The sequence below is a fragment of the Homalodisca vitripennis genome, chromosome X, assembly GCF_021130785.1.
Source record: "Homalodisca vitripennis isolate AUS2020 chromosome X, UT_GWSS_2.1, whole genome shotgun sequence".
In the NCBI taxonomy this organism is placed as follows: domain Eukaryota; kingdom Metazoa; phylum Arthropoda; class Insecta; order Hemiptera; family Cicadellidae; genus Homalodisca; species Homalodisca vitripennis.
Window position 1 is genome coordinate 90106798 of NC_060215.1, and position 25001 is coordinate 90131798.

A 25001-nucleotide genomic window follows, 5' to 3' on the forward strand; every position below is an offset into this window, starting at 1 on the left:
TGGACAAGGTTCTGCATAATAAAAAGACCAATAAATTAATGTGACAAGTTAATTATTGGTTGTGTCATTCACTCACTGCACTCAAAAAACTTTTTGGTTTTGTTCCATATCCCACAGAAAAACCCCATGAAAAATTAACTTGTCGTATTTTTAGGTATATTTCCAACTAGGGTGTTGGGGAGGGGATGGAGACAGACCTGTTACTGCAATAGTATTTACAACTAGGGTGTTGGGGAGGGGATGAAACAGATCTGTTACTGCAATAGTATTTACAACTAGGGTGTTGGGGAGGGGATGAAACAGATCTGTTACTGCAATAGTATTTACAACTAGGGTGTTGGGGAGGGGATGAAACAGATCTGTTACTGCAATAGTATTTACAACTAGGGTGTTGGGGAGGCGATGAAACAGACCTGTTACTGCAATAGTATTTTGTCACCAGTGCAACTACATGAAGTACTCACAGGCTATTTTACAGTGCATTATTTACAGATAAAGGTATCAAGTCCAATGAAATGTAATCTAAAATGGCTGCATAATCTAAGAGTTTCACTGAGAAACATTTTATGTGTATTTTAGATTTTAGCTTACAGTAATTGATATTGCACATATAATATACAGGTTGGCGCAAATGTCAGTTTCCTCAGAAGAGAAATTTAAAGGCGTTATAGGTTAATTGAATAAAACATTTTTGGCAAGAAAACAAATTCGTTATATGAAATCACTTACATATTACCACACAATGTTATAGCAATTGTTCGAAATGTCTACCTTGATTTTGTATACATTTTTATACAATGACCGAGAACAGAATCACAAATTTTCAGCAATAAAGGTTTATTAACAAGTTCAAATGAATTTCTTATTAGGTTTCTGAGTTCGTCAAGATTTTGCGGTTTCGAAGCATACACAGTCTCCTTTATAATAAAACACAGTGAAAAATCACATGAGATCAGGTTTGGTGGCCGCACAGACCAATCGATTGTACCAAGGCAACCAATCCATTCATTAAATGTGTTATTTAAAAATCTCAAACTCGGATTCCAAAATGTGCTGGGGCACCATCTTGTTGCCAGATGAGCGAATGTATATTGAAAACAGGATTGTTTCTGCGCTCGGGAACTACTACTTCTGAGTTAACATTCCTTACTTCTGCGTAAGTAACTTTCTGAGTTAACATTTCCTTGAAGAAAATAAGGACCAATCAGTGCATACTCGAAATACTTTCTCATACCATAACACCAGGCACATTGATTTCTGCTTGGATTATGTTATGAGGATTTATATCCAACCAGTACACGCAGTTACGCCGATTAAAACGTCCATTTAGTTTGAAACATGCCTCATCACACCGCAAAATTGATCGCAATGAGCGGATAATTATTGTCTCATAGAATTCCAATCGCCTATCGGAATCATCCTCGTGAAGCCCTTGGAGTAAAGATGGAGGAATGGCTTCAATTTTAATTGCTTTATAATTCTTTGCACGCTTCTTCTTGATATTTCTAGTTCAGCAGATGCCTTACGAGTCGATTTACCGGGACTGGCTACAAAAGCTCAAGCAACCGTCTGCAAGATTTCTTCATTGCAAATTGATCATGGACGACCACACTTCGGGGCATTTAAAACGCTTCCTGTGTTTTCAAATTTCTTATTTAACTTCCGCATATACTGTCAAGTGGGTATCACGACACCTGGACATTTACCACTATATTCTTCAATTATTATAGCAGTATTTTTATTATGCTTCCACCACAACTGAAGGATGTTAACTCATTGTCGGGTTGTAACATTTTAAAAACACACAAACAAATAACGGATGCAAAGGGTGTCCCTTTACACTAGCCACTGGAACAGACAACAATGAACTTACTCCATGTTGCTGCCAACTTAACATTGTTACCAACTTATCGAAACAAAATATCCCAATTTATGGGGAAACTGACATATGCGTCACCCTGTATAATACAATGATAAAGTTACAAATCTCCTTATTATTTTCTTATACACCCTGAAAGGTGCAATAACTCTAAATATATAATTGGGCAAGTATTCTTAAAAAAATCACATTACACTTCATCAATAATGTAAACTCATTCCCAGACGTTACAGATGTTTTGGCAGGCTACTCAATATAACAAGTTAGTGGGGAGAATATTCCGTTTGAATGGTGATCATATGGACATTACACAGATCTAGTTTTAAGGAAGTAATTATGTTCTCTAAAGAAAGAGATAGACATTTTAGTTGTAATTACTGTGGGATAAAACAGGAAATTAGTTTAACCAGGGCAGAGAGTAAGATATTTTCAATGAAAGCGTCCTACTCTGATATCGAAAAAAAGGACCTTGAATGCCCATAAGACCTAAACATCACTTATACAATATACAAATAGCTGCCATTATGATCATAATGATCACAATTCTATGAAAATTCAATTCAATCACCAACAAACATGTCTCAAGAGTAACATATATAGCCCTTTAGTAAATCCAATCTAGGATTGTAAAATCCCAACTTTTCTGCAAATTAGTTATATCAGCTGTTGATGTGTCCTAAGAGGTGTAAATGAATCAATTTATAGGTGTACAGTACTTAAAGGCCACTTTTAAAGTAAAAATTGAAATGAAATGAAAAATGTCTATTGAACACAAAGAAAAACATATTCAATTCACGAGGTTAGGACTATTAAGTCCTCTCTTGCACTTAACCATAAGTTTATAAACAATATTATTAGTGTAAAACAAGGGCCCCAGTATAGTCTATATTACTGTTTTACATTCAAAAATGATAATCTATATTTATATAAAATAATAAAATGAAAAGAAGGTTCGTCATGAAATTAAAAATAAATAAATAATATAAAATAATATACCCACTAAAAATGTTAAAACCAATGTTATTCGTTATTATTATTATACTTAGACCAGATTTTCATTTCTGTGTATTAGTGATATTTAGTGATTGATTACTTTTGCAAGACTATTCGACTTCAAATATTAAGTTTTTTTTACTTATAAAGTTGTTCATTTAATATTAATAGCAAACTAGACAAAAAGAAAGTATCGAAAGTAAGAGAAAGAAAGGTCAATCTCCTTTCAAGTTCCCATGGAACATGGAATTACATGTGTTAATTGAATACAGGGTTAATCAATACAATAATTGCAGCTCTGGTGCATTTTAAAGTGTGTGCTCTGCATCAAAATGTTCTTTGAATTCTACCCAGGTGGTTTGGGGAACACTCACAAATATATTGAATGAATGTTTATTCCATCAACTGTACATGAAATACACTTAAAAATGACAATAGTAAAGTACTCACAAATATATTATTCTTATCTGTGAAATGTATGGCTAGAAGTTTAGACATCTTTCAAACTTATAGCAACATTTTTTTTCTATACTATTTGGTTAAATGAAACACTAGCATTTCTAGTAGGCTATAGTCCTAGTTGTGCTGTTATGAAATAAATTGTTTGAATTTTATTTAGTCTCATTTGTCCACTAATGTAATTGTTTATTTTTGTAGGTTTACTTTAAAAATTATTTTAGATTATAAAATTTAAATTTTAGATTTTTAAATATAAAAGGGGTGACACCCCTATGTGGGGGGGGGGGGCTAGCAACACTCTTTAACACTAGGGAGCCCTACCAACTCCAACCGTCATCCCCCGTAGTAGATTAGATACTTATCGATTTACCCTTGCACCCCAATATCACGACATTTGTGGTTAGTGATGTACCGGCTACCAGACATCCATAGGGATGTCCAGATTTAAACAATACATTGGTTTTTGCTGAACTCAGTGTAAGATCAACTGGAAAGTATAAACCAACCAGAACTGAGCCCTCCTCCTCGAGTTTTACTTATAACAAATGGCCAGTACGCAATAACATATAAAAATACTTATTTATTTCATCAAACATACTCTAATTTGCGAAACGTATATAATAATAATAAGTTTCTACAGATTTAATTGCCAATTGAAGTGACAAGAAGTATATTTTATAATAAGTATTACAATGAATTTTTTTTTTTTCTTAGGAAAGAAGCTTATAAATTGCACTTAGTCCTGTAAGAACCTTTGCGCTGCTTCTGGAGTGATAGGATATTCAGGATGGGTAAGGTTAGGGAGTAGGGGCTGCCTCCTATCGAGATCCATGAGGAAGAATTAGAGCACTACATCTCAAAGTCATCCTGGAAGAAGGGGAGGCCAGCTCAGAACCAGCCTCTCCAGTCAAAGTAGGCAGGGGGTGGCACACCCTTGTTGAGGTTAATAAGAACCTCTGAGGTAAGGGAACAAACCAACTCCAACAGTCATCTTCCACAGTAGACTAGACCTATCAAATTGCCCATGAACCCCAGAATCTCAACATTTGCGGTTAGTGATGTGCCGCTACTGGACATCCATAAGGTTACCCAGATTGAAGTGGCACATCGGTTTTTGTTGTGCCCAGTGGTGGGTTCAACTGGTAGGTATAAACCAGCCAGAAGTGATCCCTGCTGAAGAAAATATTTTGCTTATAGTTATTTCTCACATGTGGCATGATTCACCAATGACTCAAACATGTGCAGCTGTATTTCCTGATCACATCAATTTCAGGTGCTGTAAATTTCTGCTACGTTATTGGATCAGTCCCCAAGCTACAGGACAATCTTAAGTTTGTAATGTTTTGGAGCTTTCATAAAGTTTATTTCCTAATAACTAATTAATATAAATAGTGTGCGTTGCGAGTCACGGGTGGCTCATTATAGTCAAATGAAAATTCGTTCATCACTAATTCGACTCAAAATTATAAAAACTGTCCCGATGAAACTTCCAGCTCAGTTTCCACTTGCATTCAGTGTTTTATTCAAGGCAATCCATTCTGTGGGGTGATGGTCTGTTTGTGTTTTTATTCTTTTTTTAGTGATAGGATTCAGGTTAAGTTAAACTGTTACGTTATCACTTTTTAAAATTGTGTATAGAGAGATATCTTGATTTGTTATGTAGAGTGATATCTTGATTTGTTATGTTTCATAACGCATAATTTAATATAATTTGACAGGTGATTTGTTCAAATAAGTTCATCCTTGTAATTTGTTGTCATTAATACAAATCAAACAATGAATACAGAATGTGCTCATTTGAAGTTCTTGGCAAGCTGTAATAAATTCACAAAATTACTTGTATTGTAAAATTGTAGTCCAATTTTCTTGTTCATACAAGACAAGGTTAAAGAAAGTAATAGTACATTTTTTTATTAAATAAGGTAATAGGTCTTACAAAAAAAATTAATACAGTTCTGACAACATTCAATGACAATACCTAACCAAAACTTTTAAAATTCATTACTATTGAAATTGACGACAATGGGAACCAAGTTTTGAAACGACATATGGTATTGTTCATTCATATTTGTATAAATTACTTATAATTGTATTAATTAGTATACAGTACATTAAGACTAATTAGAAGATCTTGACTAACAGTTGGATCTTGACCTTGAATTAAGAGAAAGTGGGTGAAAATCCTGTTTTTGAACTGTGCATTTTTATTAGTGCAGAGTCTTGTATAAACCATACAGGTTATTCTCTTTTTCACTTAGGACAAGAAGCTGAAGAAACTCCTCACTTCACTTAGTCGTAAAAGGATCTTTGCACTTGCTTCTGGAGTGACAGGATTTTAAGAATAGGTAAGTTTAGTTGTGGGGCCGCCTCCTGTCGAGAGCACATTAGGAGGGATAGAAGACACACTATATCTCAAGTGATGTCACCTTGGAAGAAGGGAAGGAAGCTCTATTCCAACCTCCCCAGTCAAAGTGGGGAGTGGGACAGTACTCCTTCATGTTTAGGCTATCCTTCAACACTAAGGGGACTCAACCCACTCCAACAGTTATCCTAACAGTAAACTAGTCCTAGAGACCAACCATTTTACTCAAATATCTCTGCATTTATTGGTTAGTAACTTGCCGCTACTGAACATCCATGGGATTGCCCAGATGTAAGTCACACATCAGTTTTTGCTGTACCCAGTGTAGGTTCAACTGGAAGATTTAGACCTGCCAGATTTGACCCCTTTTGAGGAACTGATAACACTTATTGATGAGTGCCTTCACAGACTATTTATCTTTAGGGAAAGGACAGATAAAGGTTAAAAATAAAACAAATATCAACAATTATAGGTAGCGTGCAACAAATTGAGAAATTTTGTAATTACGAGATTGTATTTTGTATCATAAAACTGATAGTAAGCTTAGAAGCTGAAAAACTTCACCCAATACTAATTTTCTTTAATACTGCTAATATAAGGTATGATTTCCCTACTAAACGTGTAAGTTTCTGGCTGTTGTGGTACTGGCAGATAATGTGTTACTACAGAACATGATTCAAGCAGCACTAAGGGAATAATAGCATCATGTACTACAGCTGAAGTATAGACATTCAATCCTAAATTGATTATAGCACCATCAGACTGTGGCATTCTAAGACACATGACTGCAACTCTAGCACTAACAAGATCTATATGTATTCTACTGAAGTTTCATAGAAACTTATTTTTGAGTGCACTAGAGAATCAGAAGATTATGCCAAATTAGTAACCCAAGCATATAATTTTGGATAAGCAAGCATTTACATCAATACTAGCATTTTGTGTATATTTAAGATTAGATATAATAACAGATTAATCAACAATGGCGTAAAACAATTTTAAATCAGGACTATTATTGTGTTTATAACCTTTAACACACTGGTGGAGTCTCTCTTTAGACGAGTTAGTCCCTTACCCTCTATTCACTCATGCACCGATCCCTCACCGCATGCATTGATAACACCCTCTCTCTCTCCTACCATGATTGCCATTCCACGCTTTTACTACTAACCATAAAAACTAGACCCCACTCTCACTAAAGCACCAATTAGGCTTATGCATAGTTTAAATGAAGGATTTAGTTATTTCTAATCTTTATTAATTCAACAATAGGTCATCTTTACAAATAAAACTTTCAGAACTTCTATTTATGTCTGCTGGAGTACATAATTAGCCTGACAAACTGATTCCTAAATAGCCAAAACGGATTGTATTATTTCTACATCTAAAAGGATCTTGCACATATGATCCTCATGAACAATTGGTCTTACATATATGATCTAACAGATTATAGAAACTTGTACATTTAATTGTATTCCTTTGGAGTTTCCAATAAGTGGTACTGTGAGTGTAAAGTGAGAAACACAACATTTCTTGTTTAAATTGCAGCACGTAACCGTTCAAGATCAGGTGGCCTTCTGATCCCTCCCTACATGAACAAAATACTTTTCAACAGGTTTAATGGACTGAGGCGGTTATTTGAAAATTACTTTAAATCAAACCAAAACTTGAGTGATGTAACTAAAAAGTGTTCTAATGCATTTTGTTAGAACCTTTTACTTATTACACATATGTGAATCATTAAAATAGCACTTTAACTACATCACAAGTTAATATCAATCAATTTAATAAATTTGTACACCGTCAATGCATTACCACGGTTTAAACTGTATAATGAAACTAGTAATTATAAAACTCTTTGTCTAAAGGAATTACAGAGCAACAATTCATATTTCAATTCACATTAAATTTTGTGATTGTTATACTTCATAGCAAAATTGGATTTCTTAATGCTGCAAAATATGTAAAAAAAAACACATAGTAAATATGTTCCCATTTTAAAGGGCCTATACATATCCAATGCGGTCTTTCTAACTTGCCCAACCCAATCCACATGGCCCCTCCCATAATGACGCTGCATTACTCCCTCAGGTTATCTCGTTCCATCTACAGAAATTCATGTGATTACCTCTGAGATGTGATTACCTCCAAGATTTCTAATGATTTCCCTAAATAGTAGAGAGATGGATCCAAACGTATTTAGAAGTCCGCACTCTGTGACGACCAGATTCTATAGCAAGTGATCGAGTACAACTAGAAAGATAACGGCATTAACGAAAAAAACCGTAATTTCAGAAAAGAGCCATACACAATTACTGCTTATCCCATTGCTAGGCTATTTTTGTGGTGTACAAATCAATCAATCCTGGAACACAAATCACAACAATACACACCTTGTTGCCTCTTTAGCAGGCCTATTGGAACTGGAGTGTCCCACATCAGTCTCGTACAATGCAAAGTTCAGCTTGCTGACTACTACCAAAGACAAAACTGCCGTCACCATGTTGATACTGCATCATGAAGTTTAATCCTACTACTGTGCATTCCATTGAAAAATATAGTACAGTCTCTGATATATTGCAATCCACTGGACATGTAAACTGTTAAGTGCTCTAGTCCTCCCCTATGCAGGGGGTATTTCAAGTCCAAGGTTATGCGCCTACTTGATACAGGAAATAGCTGTAATAACAAGAGACTATGGAGTGTTTCCACCCTCATTTCTATTCCAGCACAACCTTAAAGGCCATCACCAATCTCCAATAGAAATAATTACTCTATGCTAAGGTTAAAACAGGACTTTTAATAACCTTAGTGTTCTCTTCTCTTCTAGCCAAGAAGTAGACCAAATAATGCACTTATTCAGATTAAAGGAACTCCTACACTGTCTCCACCCACTCCATATGAGCCCAGAACCTTAATCCCATTCCACAAACAAGAGAATATTATCAGCCAAAGTCAAGTAATTGACTCATTGGTTTTCAATCTCAAAATAAATTTCATAAGACACTCCCATTGCAAAATGCATCTGCAAAATATAAAAGATGAAACATCAAGCTGAAACAATTTTGACAGTTACTTCAATAACATAGCATTTAGGACTGTGATATTATCAGCACAACCGAATTGAAAGCTATTTTGGTGCGATCGATTAAATTGATTAAATGTTATGGTCAAGATTATATATAAAGATGCCTAAAAACCTCTTAAAATGCTGATGGATCGAAATTTGGCTGACTGAAACAAACTAAGTGCATCAGTGACCATAAACTGTTGAACTTAGTGCAGCAAAGAGCCAAGGTCAAGATAAGAAACAAGAATTCTTACTCACTGGGTATGGTTCAGTATTAAATATTGTTTATAACCCTTTTGGTGTATTAATGCAGTAGAAGAAAATTTGATCAAACTAGCAACTATGTTGATTACTTCAAAATGTGATTTCCTGGGAAAGAGTAAAAGTAAGTGAGTAAGTAAGTAGCTGTTCAACATATCTTTGTAAGAGCTAAGAAGAGAAGAGATACTTCACAACACAAGTGAGGTTCAACAAACAGAATATAAAGTAAGGGTGTCCAATCCAAAATCAGCTGACAATGAGGAATAACACATCAAAAACAAATAATTAATGTCCTGCAGAAAGGACAAAGAGATGCACTTAAATTTCATTTTGTACAGTAAGATTATTTCCAATTGTAAGATACTACAGCCAAATTAATTGCAATATTTGTATTTAGTGAATGTTTACTGAAGTCATTGTTATAGAATTTACATAAACAATTCATATCAAAGTTAATGTTAAACTGTTTATAATAAAATAATTACTAATCCCTAATTTTTAAGGGTTAATTTAAAGTTTACATTTTTAAACAGCACTAATATCGGTATGAAGAACTTCAAACACATCAAGAAATGTAGAAAGGACAATCATGGTATGAGAGAGAGTGTGAGAGATAGAGAGAGATAGGTGAAGACATGCTTTGTCCCAACCAATCCATCCATGTCCCCGAGATGTTACCTCTCACGCGCATTGTTGGCCTGACGTCGCTCCTTCTCCCGTTGGGCTTTCAGCTCCGGATCATCACCTTCCTCGTCACAGCTCGACACAATAACACAACGTAAGGGACTCTAATTCATTACTTCTGAGGCGTCACCAAGCCATAACCAACTTATATATATTCTCTTTGTCTTGTTTTCCACTTGTTTATATACAGTACTCTCAAGTACGATTCTGTTTCATTAATGCTTTTATAAAAGATGTGTCTTAAAATTTTTAAAAGTTATTTATTATTGTTTTTATGATATATATATATATATGTGTGTGTGTGTGTGTGTGTGTGTGTGTGTGTCTGTGTGTGTGTGTGTGTGTTTTATGAATTTGTTAAAACAATCTAATTTTGATTCTTTAGTAAACCTACAACTAAAGATAAAAATAATTTAAAATATAAATGTTATGCTCAAATTTATATTACCAAGAGAAGTAATATCATTCGGGGAATTATATTCTGTGCAGCTTAAAATGTTCAAAGTACTTAAATTTTAATTTTAGATTATTAAAACAAAATAGATAAAGTAAGAATATATTTATTTCAGATGATACCAGTATAGCATTTAGGAGTTACAAGACAAGCACACTCTTAACTTCATCACATAATCCTGTCCACTCCTCACTAGGCCAATCTTGAGTTTATAATCCTGAGTAACATCATCATAAGAATAAATTAGGGTTGGGTCAATTCCAATGTTTAGTACCAGAATACCATGATACTTAGCAGTATGAGATATCAATGATTCTCTACCTAGCTCACTCTTTCTTGGCTCTTTTCACTTTATTCCAATACCAGTATTGTCAAAGTATTTTTTTTTACAAAATAATAAATAAAATCAAAAGAAGTGCTTAAATACGATACGAGTCACAATATTTTAATTATATGTTTTAATTCTGTATCAAAACAAAGTATTTAAATCACCAAATACCCATAGTAAGAAGAATTAAAAGAATTCCATATTCCAGTTGAATACCATATTAACAGTTATCTGTGACATGGTTATTTTCAGTCTCAGTCCCATTAGTAGTATCAAAACTTCTCTTATTACAACAGAAAAGCGACAGTTATTTCTTCGCTCATATTATATAATACAAGCTTATAATTATCCAAGACAATGTGATGGTTGACTAATAAGTAAAAATATATATTTTTGTATCTAAGAATTACAACCATGATCTATTAATAGTTTCAAACAAAATTAAATGCCACTTTAAAATATAATCACATTCCTCTCGAATATTGTGTGAAATGCCTAGTATTGTCTATTTCGTTTATATATGGACTTCAGCTACTAAAAATTTAATAATATATGATCACTAATTTTGTTTACTTTATATTTTGCGTAATTTTATAAATATGTTGTATATAAGAATATATGTTTTTTAATTTCTTAATAATTTGTACCATGGCTAGGGGGTGAAAACTTTCTTAACATTTTTCAAATATTAAATTTTAAAATTTAAGTTTCTCTATAAAGTTTAAAATACGTACAATACAAATTTTTACATATTATTTCATATAAAAAGGCATATATTATGGAAGATTATACTTTATTTTTTAAATTCTGAATGAAGAGTTGAGATTTAATAATTTTGGATTTGACCACCACCAATCATAACCAATAGTTATAGTGAGAAGGATCAATTCCATGTGAATGTTGAGTTTAGCCTTATTTTACCATCCGCTTAGGGCAGTGCCTGATATCTGAAACTGTTACAGACTAGACTCCTTATTCATTCATACACTCTGGAAGTGTATCTTATTAGTTCAGCATTTTACATTTAAAAAGTAACAATTGTTACACTAAAACAGTATTATTAGAGATAGGAGGTGATATTGCAATAAATTATCTCTCTTATAAAAGTAAAAGAACAAAGGCTATATATAAAAATATTCATGGAGTGGAAGTATTTCTGAAAAGTTAAAAAAAATAAATGTTTATCAATGCAGAATCATTATAATAGACAAAAATACGAGGGCCATCCGGAAAGTAGTACCCGTTTCCGCCGCGTGAGGCGCTGACAACGCGAGTAGCCGCCGGTCAAGGTCAGATCGCTTCAGTGGCTTGTCTGCCTTCTCTCTTACAAGTTCCGTGACGCTAGCATTGCCTGTGTTGTTTCTATGGCAGTTCATAATGTTTAAAAAAATTGAAAACGCCGCCAGTTGTGAAGTGAGGGCTGTAATAAAATTTCTCAACGCAAGAAACGTTCGACCTTGTGATATTCATCGCCAATTAAAGGAAGTGTATGGAGACAATGTGATGGAAGAGTCATCTGTTCGGCGCTGGTGTCGTAATTTCAACTTGGGGAGGGGGAACACACACGACGATGAGCGTTCAGGGAGACCATCTGTCATTACAGATCAACTGCTGAGGTCAGTAGACGAATTCGTGAGGAACGATCGGCGCGTCACAATTGATGACATCTGTGAACATTTCCCTAATGTTTCTCGAACAATTGTTCATGAAATTGTCAAAGACCATCTGCATTATTCAAAAATTTGTGCAAGGTGGGTCCCTCGCATGCTTACAGATGAGCACAAAACAAAGCGTATGGCTGCTGCATTCACATTTTTGGAACGTTATTCTGATGAAGCAGACACGTTCTTGAATCGCATAGTTACTGGTGATGAAACGTGGGTTTGTTATGCTTCATCTGAGAGTAAACGACAGTCAATGGAGTGGCATCATACTCATTCACCAAAGAAACCAAAAAAATTCAAGACTGTTCTGTCCACCAGGAAACTTATGGCAACCATTTTCTGGGATCGACGTGGTGTACTGCTTATTGATTTTATGGCCCGTGGAGACACTATTAGCGCTAATGCGTATTGTGAAACATTGAAGAAATTACGGCGGGCAATACAAAATCGACGGAGAGGTCTATTGTCTGATGGCGTCATTCTCCTCCATGACAATGCCAGGCCTCATGCAGCGGGGATAACACAACAACTTCTGCAGCAATTCAATTGGGAAATTTTCGACCATCCACCGTATAGCCCGGACTTGGCCCCTTCAGATTTTCATCTCTTTACAAAACTTAAAGAGTTTTTGGCGGGAAAAAGATTTGACAGCGATGAAGAACTAAAAGAAGGCGTGACTACGTATTTCAATCGGCTGGCGGCGGAGGAATATGACGCTGGAATACAAAAACTCGTCACACGTTATGACAAATGCTTAAATTTGCTTGGCGATTATGTGGAGAAGTAGTTTAAGGTATGCTCTTTTCAATAAAAATGTTTATATTTGTTAATATTTACTTCTGTGTCTTTCACAAACGGGTACTACTTTTCGGATGGCCCTCGTAGTATCTTCTAATAACTGTTTTAAGTATGCTACGTAGTTTTATTTCCACTACATACATTTTTGAGACTAGTGTCGTCATTGTTATGTGTTCAAAACCGTGAGTTGTCAACAGTTAAAAACACAAAACACAGCATTTACAAAACATAAAATTGTAGTCCTACCACAAACATGATTAGTCCAAATCCTTGATTCCCATTCAAAACAATTATCCATGCTAATAAATTACTTCAATTTTGGTGATAGTAAGGTGCATTAGTACCTGTTATTATTATAAGAACATGGAGTGTTGTCAAGTATTTATTCTGAAATTACTTGCATAAAATCAATTCTTTGCAGTATTGCATTTTTCAAATTTTTTTATATTTTGAACTTGGCTCTGAAAGAACACTGATAATTCGAACATTAGCAATGTACAAGGGTTATCCAGAAAGTAAACTCTGTGTTAAAATAAAAAGTAAACCAGTGAAGATACAAAAATGTAATTACATACTATAACTTTTCTATATTTTTCTACATAATTGCGAAACAGATTCAAGCACCTATCATCTCTCTGAAATACCCTCTGCATACAAATATACCGCATGTGAATATAGTCAACCTGTCACAGCGTTTCGAAGATCTACGTCATCGGCTAACTGCTAAAATACAAGTCACTGCTTTATGTTAAGGTACAGGTAAAAGTCACAAGGAGCCCAGTCTAGGCTGTGGTTTCCTTACAATTATTACCAATCAAGAATTTCTATAGCAGAACTATTTTTCTGTCATCAATAACCAGTTTTAATACCCAACGAGCACAAGATTTGTGGTAGCCTAGTTTTTGTCACTGTCTGGTGTAAAAGACTCATGATAAATTTCGGGAAAATTGTTAAGTGACCAGTACGTTATCACTGAACAGAGAAGTCCTACCGCTCATTTCTACATCGCAAATATTTGTTCTTTCATTTTTAAATAACCGCACCCATTGATGGGTTACTACTTCACTCATAATGTATTGGCCATAAGACGCACACAATTAACAATCTCAGATGTTGAGTGATTTTTTCCCAAATAAATCTTACAACACCATGCTCTTGACACATGGCGAGATTTTGTATTACAGCAATTCATGTTATAAATGGACAATGTGGAAAAGTACGATGCTCTGCTTGCACATATTGAACCACTGTAGACTGTGTGTGTGTGTTGACTGTTGTTTGTGTCAACATGGTGGCACTACTCCTACTAATTACAGTGCTATGCAAAAACCACAGTTATTTCCTTGATAACCCTTGAATAAATGTTGAAGAAACAGGAGAATGATAAATGGACAATTAGTAACTTTATAGAGTAATGATCACTATAATTGGCATTGTGACTTGATCCCTATTATTCATTAATAATGCATAGCAATCTTCAAACTAATTCTAGTGACATATCAGCCTGAGTAAATGAGTATCACTGTGTACACCGATAATAGCAAAGTTTTAAATGTAACAGATCTGCATTTCTGCAGCAAGTTTCACACACATATATTTTGAACAGAAATTACAAATGATTTTCAAATATACTTTTGGAATAACTAGGATTATAAGAACTGTGTGCTTATTTTAATTTTTATTTCCATGCCGCAAAGAAGGCACCAAACAAATTAAAACTGGATGAACACGTTTAACCAGTGTCTAAAGACTATTCACAAGTAATGTGTCAGGAATGAGGACTTCAATGTATTGATGGATGGTCAGATCTCAACATTACAGGACACAAGCAGGATATGTTAAGTGAGTTTTATTTAGCTTGTGGTATGTTAAATACTTAATCTTTTGTTGTCAAATAAATTAATACACCACATTTTCTATATTCATAACTACTGACTGACAAAAATAGATTCCTCAGTACTTGTTGGTTAATGTAGCATAAAACTATAAGAATAGATATGGTCTGTCAATAATGAATAATGTGGTGCAATATAACTTGGAAGTAACGTTAGCAATAGAAACAAAAACACACACCAACATAGTACACACTCAACTTAACAAAGCACAAACAACCAACATAAAAGCTCTTATCATCACAGTAACAAAATATTGTGGTACAAACAGAGACACAATTTAATGAAACATTAACAGCAGTTGTACAAATGATAGCAACATGACTTTAGTCCCATTAAAGAAAATTTTAATTTTTTTTATCCCAGATACAATTTTAACTGGTTCTAAATACATTTCACAAATTAAGCATGGTAAATTATCTTTGTTAATAATAAAGGTATTTAATTTTCCAATATCGTTGCCGTTAAACTGTTAAATATGCTTGAATTTTATTTTCATTCTTTTATTTCAAATTGCATTTTCCTATATTTCAAAGTAAATTTATTATATTAGTTAATTGATATCCAATTAAATTAATTAAAAAAGGTAATTAGTCAAATTTTTCTTTGATTCCCTTACAAAAAAGAGCATATGATAAAGTTTATGAATTAGGAGTAAATCAACATTTTTTATTTAAATAGTAGCACATCTCATTATTGTTTTGCTTACAAGTTATTAATATTATTTTCAGCTGTTCAATAACAAAAGGTTTGGCTTAAACATAATTAGATTTAGGCTATAATACTCTTTATTTTTATTTCTTCACAACTTTAACACAACCCCCTTCAATATACTCGCTTCCAATCCTTACACCATCCATATGAGTTTTCCACTGGTCAATGCCATGTTTGAAGTCTCCTTCTGAGAGCAAGTTCACTGTGTCTTATCACTTTTTATTTCTCAGCTTTAACTGTCTCAAATCTTGATCCTTTAAGTGTAATTTTTACTTTCCTGAAGAGAAAAATGTTGCAAGAGCAAGGTTTCAGGAGCAGGATGTTACAGCATAGCAATGCTACGTTTAGCCAAAAAAACTTAAGACCAATGTAGTGTGGGCCAAAGCATTGTATTATGGTTAAGAAGCCATTGCTAGTTTTTCCATTAGTTAACTTAAAAATCATCCAACTATTGCAACTATATCCAACGAGCAGCTGATAAAAGGTCTGACAAAATCCATGGCTCAACTGAGTGGTCAGCAGATTGTCAGCTAGTATGAATGGAGAGATAAGATGCCATGTAACTCTATGGTATAATATTTGGCCTTGAGGTCCATGTTCTCTGGCTAGAAAATCAGTCCAGTTATTTTATAACCAGACTTCATATGATTTTTAAAATATCTGTATCGTCCTGTCCTTTCAAATTAATGAAACTAACAATATTGCAACTGTTTTATATTTTCAAATTCTTATCCATCGCTACCAATGACTGTAACATGTTTTAAGTACGAATACTTATTGTTTAATGTTAATACTGGTTTAAAATCAAATATTTACTTATTATTCTGTATATAACAGACATGTAGGAACAAAGAATGAATGTTTGGCTTTAAGCTGTAATTAAATTTTAACAGAACTATCAAATTGATATCCATCATTCCTACCATAACTTTAGTTTAGTACATTTGCAAGTTTTGGTTGTTAATTGGCTGACAGCATTCATCTAGTATTATACATTAAATCAGGCTACATTAGATATTAGTGCCACTTGTTTATAAAGCATTCGTTTTGTTACTTCAGCACATGGCAGTTATATATTACGCTTTTTGGATAATTTGGAACCGAAAAACATGATGTGATCACAACAGTTGAATAAAGTGTAAGGTCATTGGACCACGTTATGGAACAAAACAAGCAGGCCTGGTTCCTACCTGACTTTCTCAAATAATATTAATTGTAAGTGAATTTGGAAGAAAAATGTTAGTTTCATAAAGTAGGTAATTTATTTTTCCTACTAACCTCAGCTTCACAATCAAAAATAAACTTAACACAATAAACACAATTCAAAATTTAACTACAGTGGGATATCCAAATTAAATGCAACAAATGTCAAAACCAATATATTAGACAGACTGGATTATTCTTCAAAATTAGATTTAATGAACATATAAATGCCATGAAAACATAATCAAATTCCAAATATACTGATCACTTGTTGCTCTAAGCAGAAATGCTCCTGACAGTCAAATATTGTGCAGCTTAGTTTGTAGAATGATACTCCACTGTTATTGGCTGTTGTGTGAGGTTATCTATTTTTGAAATGTGACTTCAATCTTTACTTTATATAGTGCATAAAGTTATATTTTATTACTATTTTTACTTTAATATGCAACCATGGCAAAGTATTATTTTTTTATTAGTATTTCATTATTAAAATTACTATTATGCCTACTATAATAACCGTAACTATGTGTAATTATTATTAATTCCTAAACAGTTACTTAAAATGTATCGTACTTCAAGTCAATTACAGTATACCAACTATAATAATTATTTTGTAACTGTGTGCAGTTAAAGTAAAGTAATTACATAATTACAAAATTTAACTTTTGGTTATTTCAATTGCTGTGTATATAAATTTACAGCCTATAAAAATAAATATGTTCAAAACAACATAAGTTTTATTAATTTGACCACAAACAAAACTAAAAAGTTAACTGACAAATCTAAATATTAACATTTTCTTTTCTTTTAACCGCTGTAGACGAGTACACTCACAAGAAGAGCTCTGGCCATCAACTCTAATGTCAAGTATTCTCACACCGCGCTATCAGTGCTTTGGCAGTCACGTGAGCCATCTTGCCTTGCCAGTCAGCTGTCTGTTCTAACTGGCCAGGAGTCGAAGCGAGATCTTATACTGTTTGGAGAGAGAGAGTGGAGGGGGGGGTTTGTAGGAAGGGAAGTGGAAAAACTTGAGTGGGAAGAGCAGGCATTATTTTGTCATTGGAACTGTTGTTTTCGTCTCATTTACGAAAAATAACCTCCATATATTTAAAAATTTGTTCTATACATTGTTATTATTTTTACGTTGCAATGGATCACAATATTGATAATAAGGATGAAATTGACCGTATGTATATTGGAAATACCAAGTTCTGAGTTGAATTTATGATGATCTTTCAGAAGACGATGCAGATGTAAATGATGATTTATCGATTTATTTATTTAACGACACTTCCCAAGCGTTATCCCGCCGACCAAAAAAAGTAACCCAACGAAGAGATATTTCATCTACAGCACAATCATAAGACGAGAGAAAAAGAAACATGAATCCCACTACATGTGTGAGTTTAGCGACGTCGCTTTATGTGTTGTTCCATGTTTTTCAGAATACCATGAACTAAAATACTTCTAGGATTCTATTCTAAAATTGCCATAAAATAAAACAACTGTGGAATAAACTGCCTTATTCGTATCCTGATAAAAATAGGCCAATACAGTTTAAATGCTTTCTTTATGGGTGTAATTTAAATACACTAAAAAATAATTATCAAAAGTAAAAAAAAGTTATATATAACATATATAGTTATTAAAAGTAAATTAAACTACCTAAGGCCCTGCAGCCGTCGCCGCGCCGCATGTATGTTTGGCTAAGAAAAACTGTGCGGCACTGGCATGGCTGGCTGCACAATCTACAGCGGTCAAAGGGTTAATCCCCATCACTTTCCATTCCTTTTTTTCCTTTTTTCAAGACAGTAACATTTTTTTTCTTTTTTCATAACTTGTATCTCATGATTCATGAAACATATCTCAAAGATATTGTTAATAATGAATTGTCTATTGTAATTGAGTGTTACAGGGATATTAAGTGCTTTCTTTACAGTATACGAAAGGTTAAGCAATCTAAATTAGTCATACATAAATGAAATCTGAAATTTAGCCATGAAGGTAATTTCAACACAGGTTAGTTTAATTTATTTGTTTTTATATAAATATACCTTAACCTATTAATTGTCTTAGGATGGATTCACTGAATCCAAAATGTACAAAGTACATATAAAATAGTAATTTTAAAAGGGTAAAAAACATGCTTTAATTTTGTTAATAATTTGTTCTGTAATTATTATTGTTACTGCTATGTATTGTATCTTCGTTCCTACAGAGTAGTACCAAATGCCTATTATATTATTTTATTCACAATTAAAATCACTTCTAGGACAAGTTTTTAAAATTTGGTTTCTTTGGTGTCCTTTCAATTCCTCTTTTGAAATATGTTACTGATTTTTGTTTCTGCTAAGAACTGGTGGGACAAACTCATCCTTTGTTTAGTTGTGAGATTTATCATAATGGGTGTAACAATCTGTGGGATTCCATTGTTCGTTTATTACTAGACAGTGATTACGAGTGCAAATCTGATATCAGTGATAGTGATGGAAGTGTGGAAGACGTAATTATTTCCAGTGCTCAAAAACCTGTTCCCTATTCATGGTTTGTGTGAGGATGAAGAACTTGAACATCAAGATAAAGGTTATTTGCATTATTTTTCATTTGTACACTATGTTTTATTAATTGTAAAGTAAGTTTGTGTCCAGTTAATAAAAAAATCAGAATTCCCTAGGAAACAAGAAGTTTGAGTAAATGTTCAGCAAAGTCATAAAAACCATTACTCATATTTTACTTCACTTTATTTTTGAGCTTATTATTTTAAATGTGTTGTTTTTTTATTTGTATAAAAATATTGACATGTCTTAGGTAAAGTATGTTAAAGTTAGTTAGAAAGTACCTAAAAATAATAAATATTTTTTTAATTAATAATTTTATTACAAATATGGTACTTAGTATAATCAATGAACATTTACTGTAATGATAGTGGTAAAAAATTAATGTTCTATCTTTTATGAATTTTGTTTTATAAAGTTTTAACCAGTCTTGCATTTTTTTCCCAATTTAATTGCTGCTACTGGTCCTGCAGAGGCCTCAATAAATACTTCTACAATGGGTTACACAGTTCTACAGTGTTGACTTAGTAGAAAACATGTACTGATAACAACCTGATGTACTTAAAAAGCCCATAACTTTGAAATAGCTGAACTAAAGTGATGTGACAAGTGAGACTAAAATTGAAAAATTAAAAGTACGAGGATTTGCACATCAATTTCCAATGTAGTGTATTACGTTTTGATTTGTAATACAGTAAAACGTAGCATGCATTACCTTAATAAATTTCATAGCAATGATTTATTGATACGTCATTAAAATTAAAGCATTGTTATACAATTCCAGTTAATTTTGGGTTTGTATTGATCTAGACTAGGCTATTTCCAATTAGTTGGAATAAATAAGAATCTTTCCTACGGATACAAGTTGTGTAATTTACAAAGCTACAAAGTTAATTTCACAGCTAATTACATATGTTGTAAATTTTCTTTTAAAATAAAAGGTTATGCCTTGTTCAGCCTCAGTGCTTTAAACCTTAGTTTAACAAATTTACAAGCAAGACAATACACTTTCTGTAAAAGATATTTTCTTGCTTATTTCAGTAGGAGATAATTGCTTACTTAAGACAACAGTCAGAGACATGGAAATAAAAATACAACATTACGATCTACTTTTAGCTGATTTTTATAATTTCAGATTATCACTAAAGAAACGCCGAATTTTGACTACTACATTATAAAAGTCATTTATTGGGAAAGTTTGGAGTTAAAATACAGCTTTAACAGTACAGTATGGCTATCAATATTATTTTCTTTCTTGTTTAAGCCTACAGAGTGAATCTACAATAGAAGCCAAAGGAAACTGTCCATAAGCAGTGACAACAAACAACATGCAATGTGCTTTAACTAAATTCAATACCTAAAAACTGAAATAAACATGTACAATGTACATAAAAATATACATACCAATGAGTAACAACTGATTAGACAAGCAAAACTCGCATAAACACTATGTACTACAAAATACTTTACATTTTCATTAAGGATTCCTTCAAGAGAATTTGGAATGTATCATACTAAGATTGCATCGTCTGCTGGTTACGTACATTGCTCGTTAAAAAAATAATCTTAATATTACAAAGTTATAATTTTTCATATAAAACATGAGGATACAATGAGGATTAAAATTAAGAATTTAACTTTAAATTACACTTAAAGTCATGTGGAAAGAAAAGCTGTCAATTAAATACAAAATCTTTTTCATTTAATGAGGAAAAACAACTTAAATAAATCTTTGCTGATGAATATTAATAACATTTAAACATTGACAAATTTAACAATTTCCGGACAATTTGCTGATATTTCCATACCAACTGATATTTAAAATTATACCGCAAAAAAAAAGTATCTGGTGCAAATTTCCTATTACGCAGTATTACATCAAAATGTGTTTTTATTGTTTTCTATAAAAAACAATTATGTTGTCCTTACTCCTTACGAAGCTTGACTTATTTGCTAATTTTCAACATGCCTTTTTTGCCATACACACTGTCAAAGAATTTGGTACAAATTTACTCCCACACAAAAATATTTACAAAAAAAGTGTGAAAAATGTATTTCTAAAAAAAAATTTGTCCCGAGTTAAAAACTTATTTTGCAGATTTTTGGCTGTACGCAAAGAATTATAAAGATTATTTTCTAGTATGAACATGAGTTATGACAAATTAAAATAGGAATCTTATTGAAGAAACGTATAGAGCACAAACTACAAAGGAACAAATACATTGTAGGGCGTGTGAATATTCAAAAGTCATAACTGAATACGAATATTAATATAAATGATTTGATTGGAGGTGATAATCAACACTACAAAATATGTATAGTTGATTAGCATGAGTATTGTCTCTAAATACCTACAATGCAAGTCGTATTCAATTAAATATAAAGTTTCACTATTCACACACCCTAATGAAATCATACCTGAATGTTGCATTTTCACTTACCTTTCACGGACATTGTTGGCTTGCCTCCTCTCCTTCTCACGGTGAGCTTTTGTCGAAGGATCTTCCCCATCATCGTCCTCAGCACTCGAACAACTGAGATTTCATCATTGAATCATTTATACATTCTTTTATTACAATAAGTTTGGTTTCATATTTTAATTAATTATTGTAAGAGTGAATCATTGGTTAGATCAGTCTTTTCTCTCTTTTGCAAGTAATTATACACATTTACAAAACACAAACAATGGCATTGTAAACCAATCGATCCTAATTAAATTATATTGGCTTAAAGAAGACATAAAAATCAATCACCATGTTTCCTATCAGATTTACTATTATATTGGCTTAAAGAAGACATAAAAATCAATCACCATGTTTCCTATCAGATTTACTATTATATTGGCTTAAAGAAGACATAAAAATCAATCACCATGTTTCCTATCAGATTTACTATGACCTAAATGTGTTCTCAATGTGAGACATTGTGCAAGTTTTAACATTATATAACTTGTAACTAACTACAGTTGAGCGAACATAATATAACACATTCACGACGACCAGAGATGTCGTAAAACAGAATTGGAGTCAATTCCACCATTGGAATCTAAGCAACTATATTGATTTAGAATAAAACTTTTTATTATGGCTAATTCAAGTTAATATTTTTTTAAAGCAATTCAAAATAAATTCAGAACTGAGACTGAAATATTAAAATCCAAATGAAAATAAAATTAATTTATTATTAAGTGTAGAGAAGACAGGCTACTTACTTAGTTATAGCCGAGATAGTTCATCTCGATGAATCAAGGTCACTTCACTTTATTTTTATTTTACTATAAATGTGCCTCAATGACACTGAACTCTGCTAATCAATTTTTGTCAGATAAAATGGCACTATGTCTTCTCTGTACATTCATTAGCATATTTTAACTGATGTATTTATATTCAAATATACTTAGTTCAAAATTTACTTGTCTATGATTGACACTTACTACCGGCGGGAACGTTTGGAGCCTTTGTTGGTAGAGTTGGCGAGGCTGGGAGGAGAGGTGGTGTTGGCCACACTGTTGAGAGTCAGTTCACTGCTAGAGGGCTTGGTATCACAACTGTCCGGTGGCTCTTTGCGTTTCTCTGCCAACAAAACAGATCCTGACAATCCTGACAGGACCGTGTCACAAGTATTAGCTTCTATTCTCCCATACACTGTACCACACTCACATCCAACACTACTCACCTAGTAGTATAAGAACATAACACACCAAATGCTACATCACATGAGCTATTGATATTTCATTATGTGTGACATGGCCTTAAAGAACATTTGAACATTAAATAAAAGATTTTGTTTACAGAGCACATATTTATACGCCCACATTCTTATTCGCTTGACAGATTTCTTCCGTTAAAATATAAACCTACAAGCTATAAGGTATATATTATCTTTGTGGTTTATATTGTTTATGATCCTCATTTGATCATGTTGTTTACCTTAAAACCTGTAATAAAAAACTCTAAAATGCTAAACAACCTCAACCCATCTCACAACCTATGTAAAATGAAATATACAAAATAGATAAAGAATGCTGGTAAAATTTAAAAGCGTGCTCTGTGAAACACCTCCCGACAACTGTCTCTGTATCTCAATCCAAATATTAACCTCACAGCTTTCTTTTGCAGTTGAAAAACTCTCTGTATGTTTCCAACTGACGACGTTCCCCAGAACAGCAGACAGTACGACATCAATGATACAAAATAACCCTGGTAGACACACTTCAAAACATGTAATTCAAAAAAGGATTCAAAATTTTTCAAAGAAAAACTACAACTTTCCAATTTAGAATAAAGACCATCAATGTTAAGCTGCCAGATCAATGCTGATTTCATGTGAATACCCAAAAAAACACTCAGTTTTAGATTCCTTAATCAACTAATTCTTAACCACCGCAATTACATAAGACTGCTGCTGCTACATAAGACAAAAGCTAATTAAAATGGTTTTTGTCAGCATTAAGATTCAAATTATTATTCGAAAACCAAGTTCCTTAGGATTCTCAAGGATGACGATATTTTACTTGCAAGGGCAACCAGTGAATTTAGCCTGAACAACAACACTGGTGTCAATCGCATATTGGGCAACGCAACCATTTATGTGCTGGGTAAGTTTGTTCACATACAGGAGAAATAAAAGAGACCCAAGAATGGAGCCCTGAGGTACTCCATTATAAATGGGCAAAAGACTAGAAGTTGATCTTCCATAGCTGTTAACAACCGGAACACATTGGAAACAGCCAAAAAGATAGGAGCGGAACCACTGTAACCACCGTAAACCCCAAGCTTATCCAAAAAATAATCATGGTTCACTGTGTCAAACGCTCTGCTGAGGTCACAGAAGAAACCAGACACACAATTATCAGTATCCATGGCAATAACAGCTGTCCACAAAAATATGTCATGAGATCCGAAGTATATTTATCTTTAAGGAATCCAAACTGAGTTGATATTAATTTATGTTTTATATGAATATCTGAAAGCCTCGTATGAACCAATCGTTCAAAAACTTTACTTACTGTTCAAAGAATAGAAATAATGAATCATTTAAATTAAATTCACCATGTTTGGTTGAGCAGTGATGTCAAACTTTCTAATAACTCATACTGAATACAATTAATCTTAAGTTGTCACTAATCCATTTTGGAAATATGGCAGAATAGAAAACTACATCTTTAGTAGTACACAGAGAACATCTTCATAAGGCTAAGGTGCTTCATAATTGCCCATAAGAGCATTGTTTTTCATTTGGATGTTTTTTCTATTTCAATAGTTAAGACTATAGAAGAATATAAAAAGCGCATATTTAGTTTTGACACAAAAAAAAAAAAAACAAAAATTATTAGGAAGCTTAAAAATTATTAGGATTTTAGCTGAGATATTTTCATTAAAAATAAATCAGTTTTCTTATTTGAAACCATAATACCCTTGAGTTTACCTGCATTTCTAAACATGGAATTGGTTACCCTTCATCTTGCACCCAAGTTGATGTTATCATAAAAATGTTAACATCTTATAAGGGATCATCCATACTTTGTCAAAGGTTGGAGAGATAGAATAATTCTATTTTATTATTAATTTTATTGTGCATATTAAAGATACATAAGAATGTACCGTAGTAAGTAATTATTGGTAGTAATTAAATGTAAAATCATTAATAAATTTATTGAATCTGTATCACTAAAAATACTGAATA

The 25001-nt window shown here is 32.9% G+C and overlaps 1 protein-coding gene across 7 annotated transcripts in view; it reads right to left on the reverse strand.

Moving 5' to 3' along the window:
* The window catches only part of LOC124369333 (protein daughterless), a 142148-nt gene that overhangs the window by 12051 nt on the left and 105096 nt on the right, over positions 1 to 25001 (reverse strand). For 4 of the 7 annotated variants that reach the window (XM_046827298.1, XM_046827294.1, XM_046827293.1 and 1 more), the window contains 3 exons: positions 22750 to 22915; positions 21758 to 21850; positions 9703 to 9783 (listed from right to left, as the gene is read on the reverse strand). In XM_046827298.1, the coding sequence (XP_046683254.1) occupies positions 9703 to 9783; positions 21758 to 21850; positions 22750 to 22915 (340 nt within the window). The remainder of the gene's footprint in view (positions 1 to 9702; positions 9784 to 21757; positions 21851 to 22749; positions 22916 to 25001) is intronic. The other 3 variants (XM_046827299.1, XM_046827297.1, XM_046827295.1) reach the window with 2 other exon arrangements.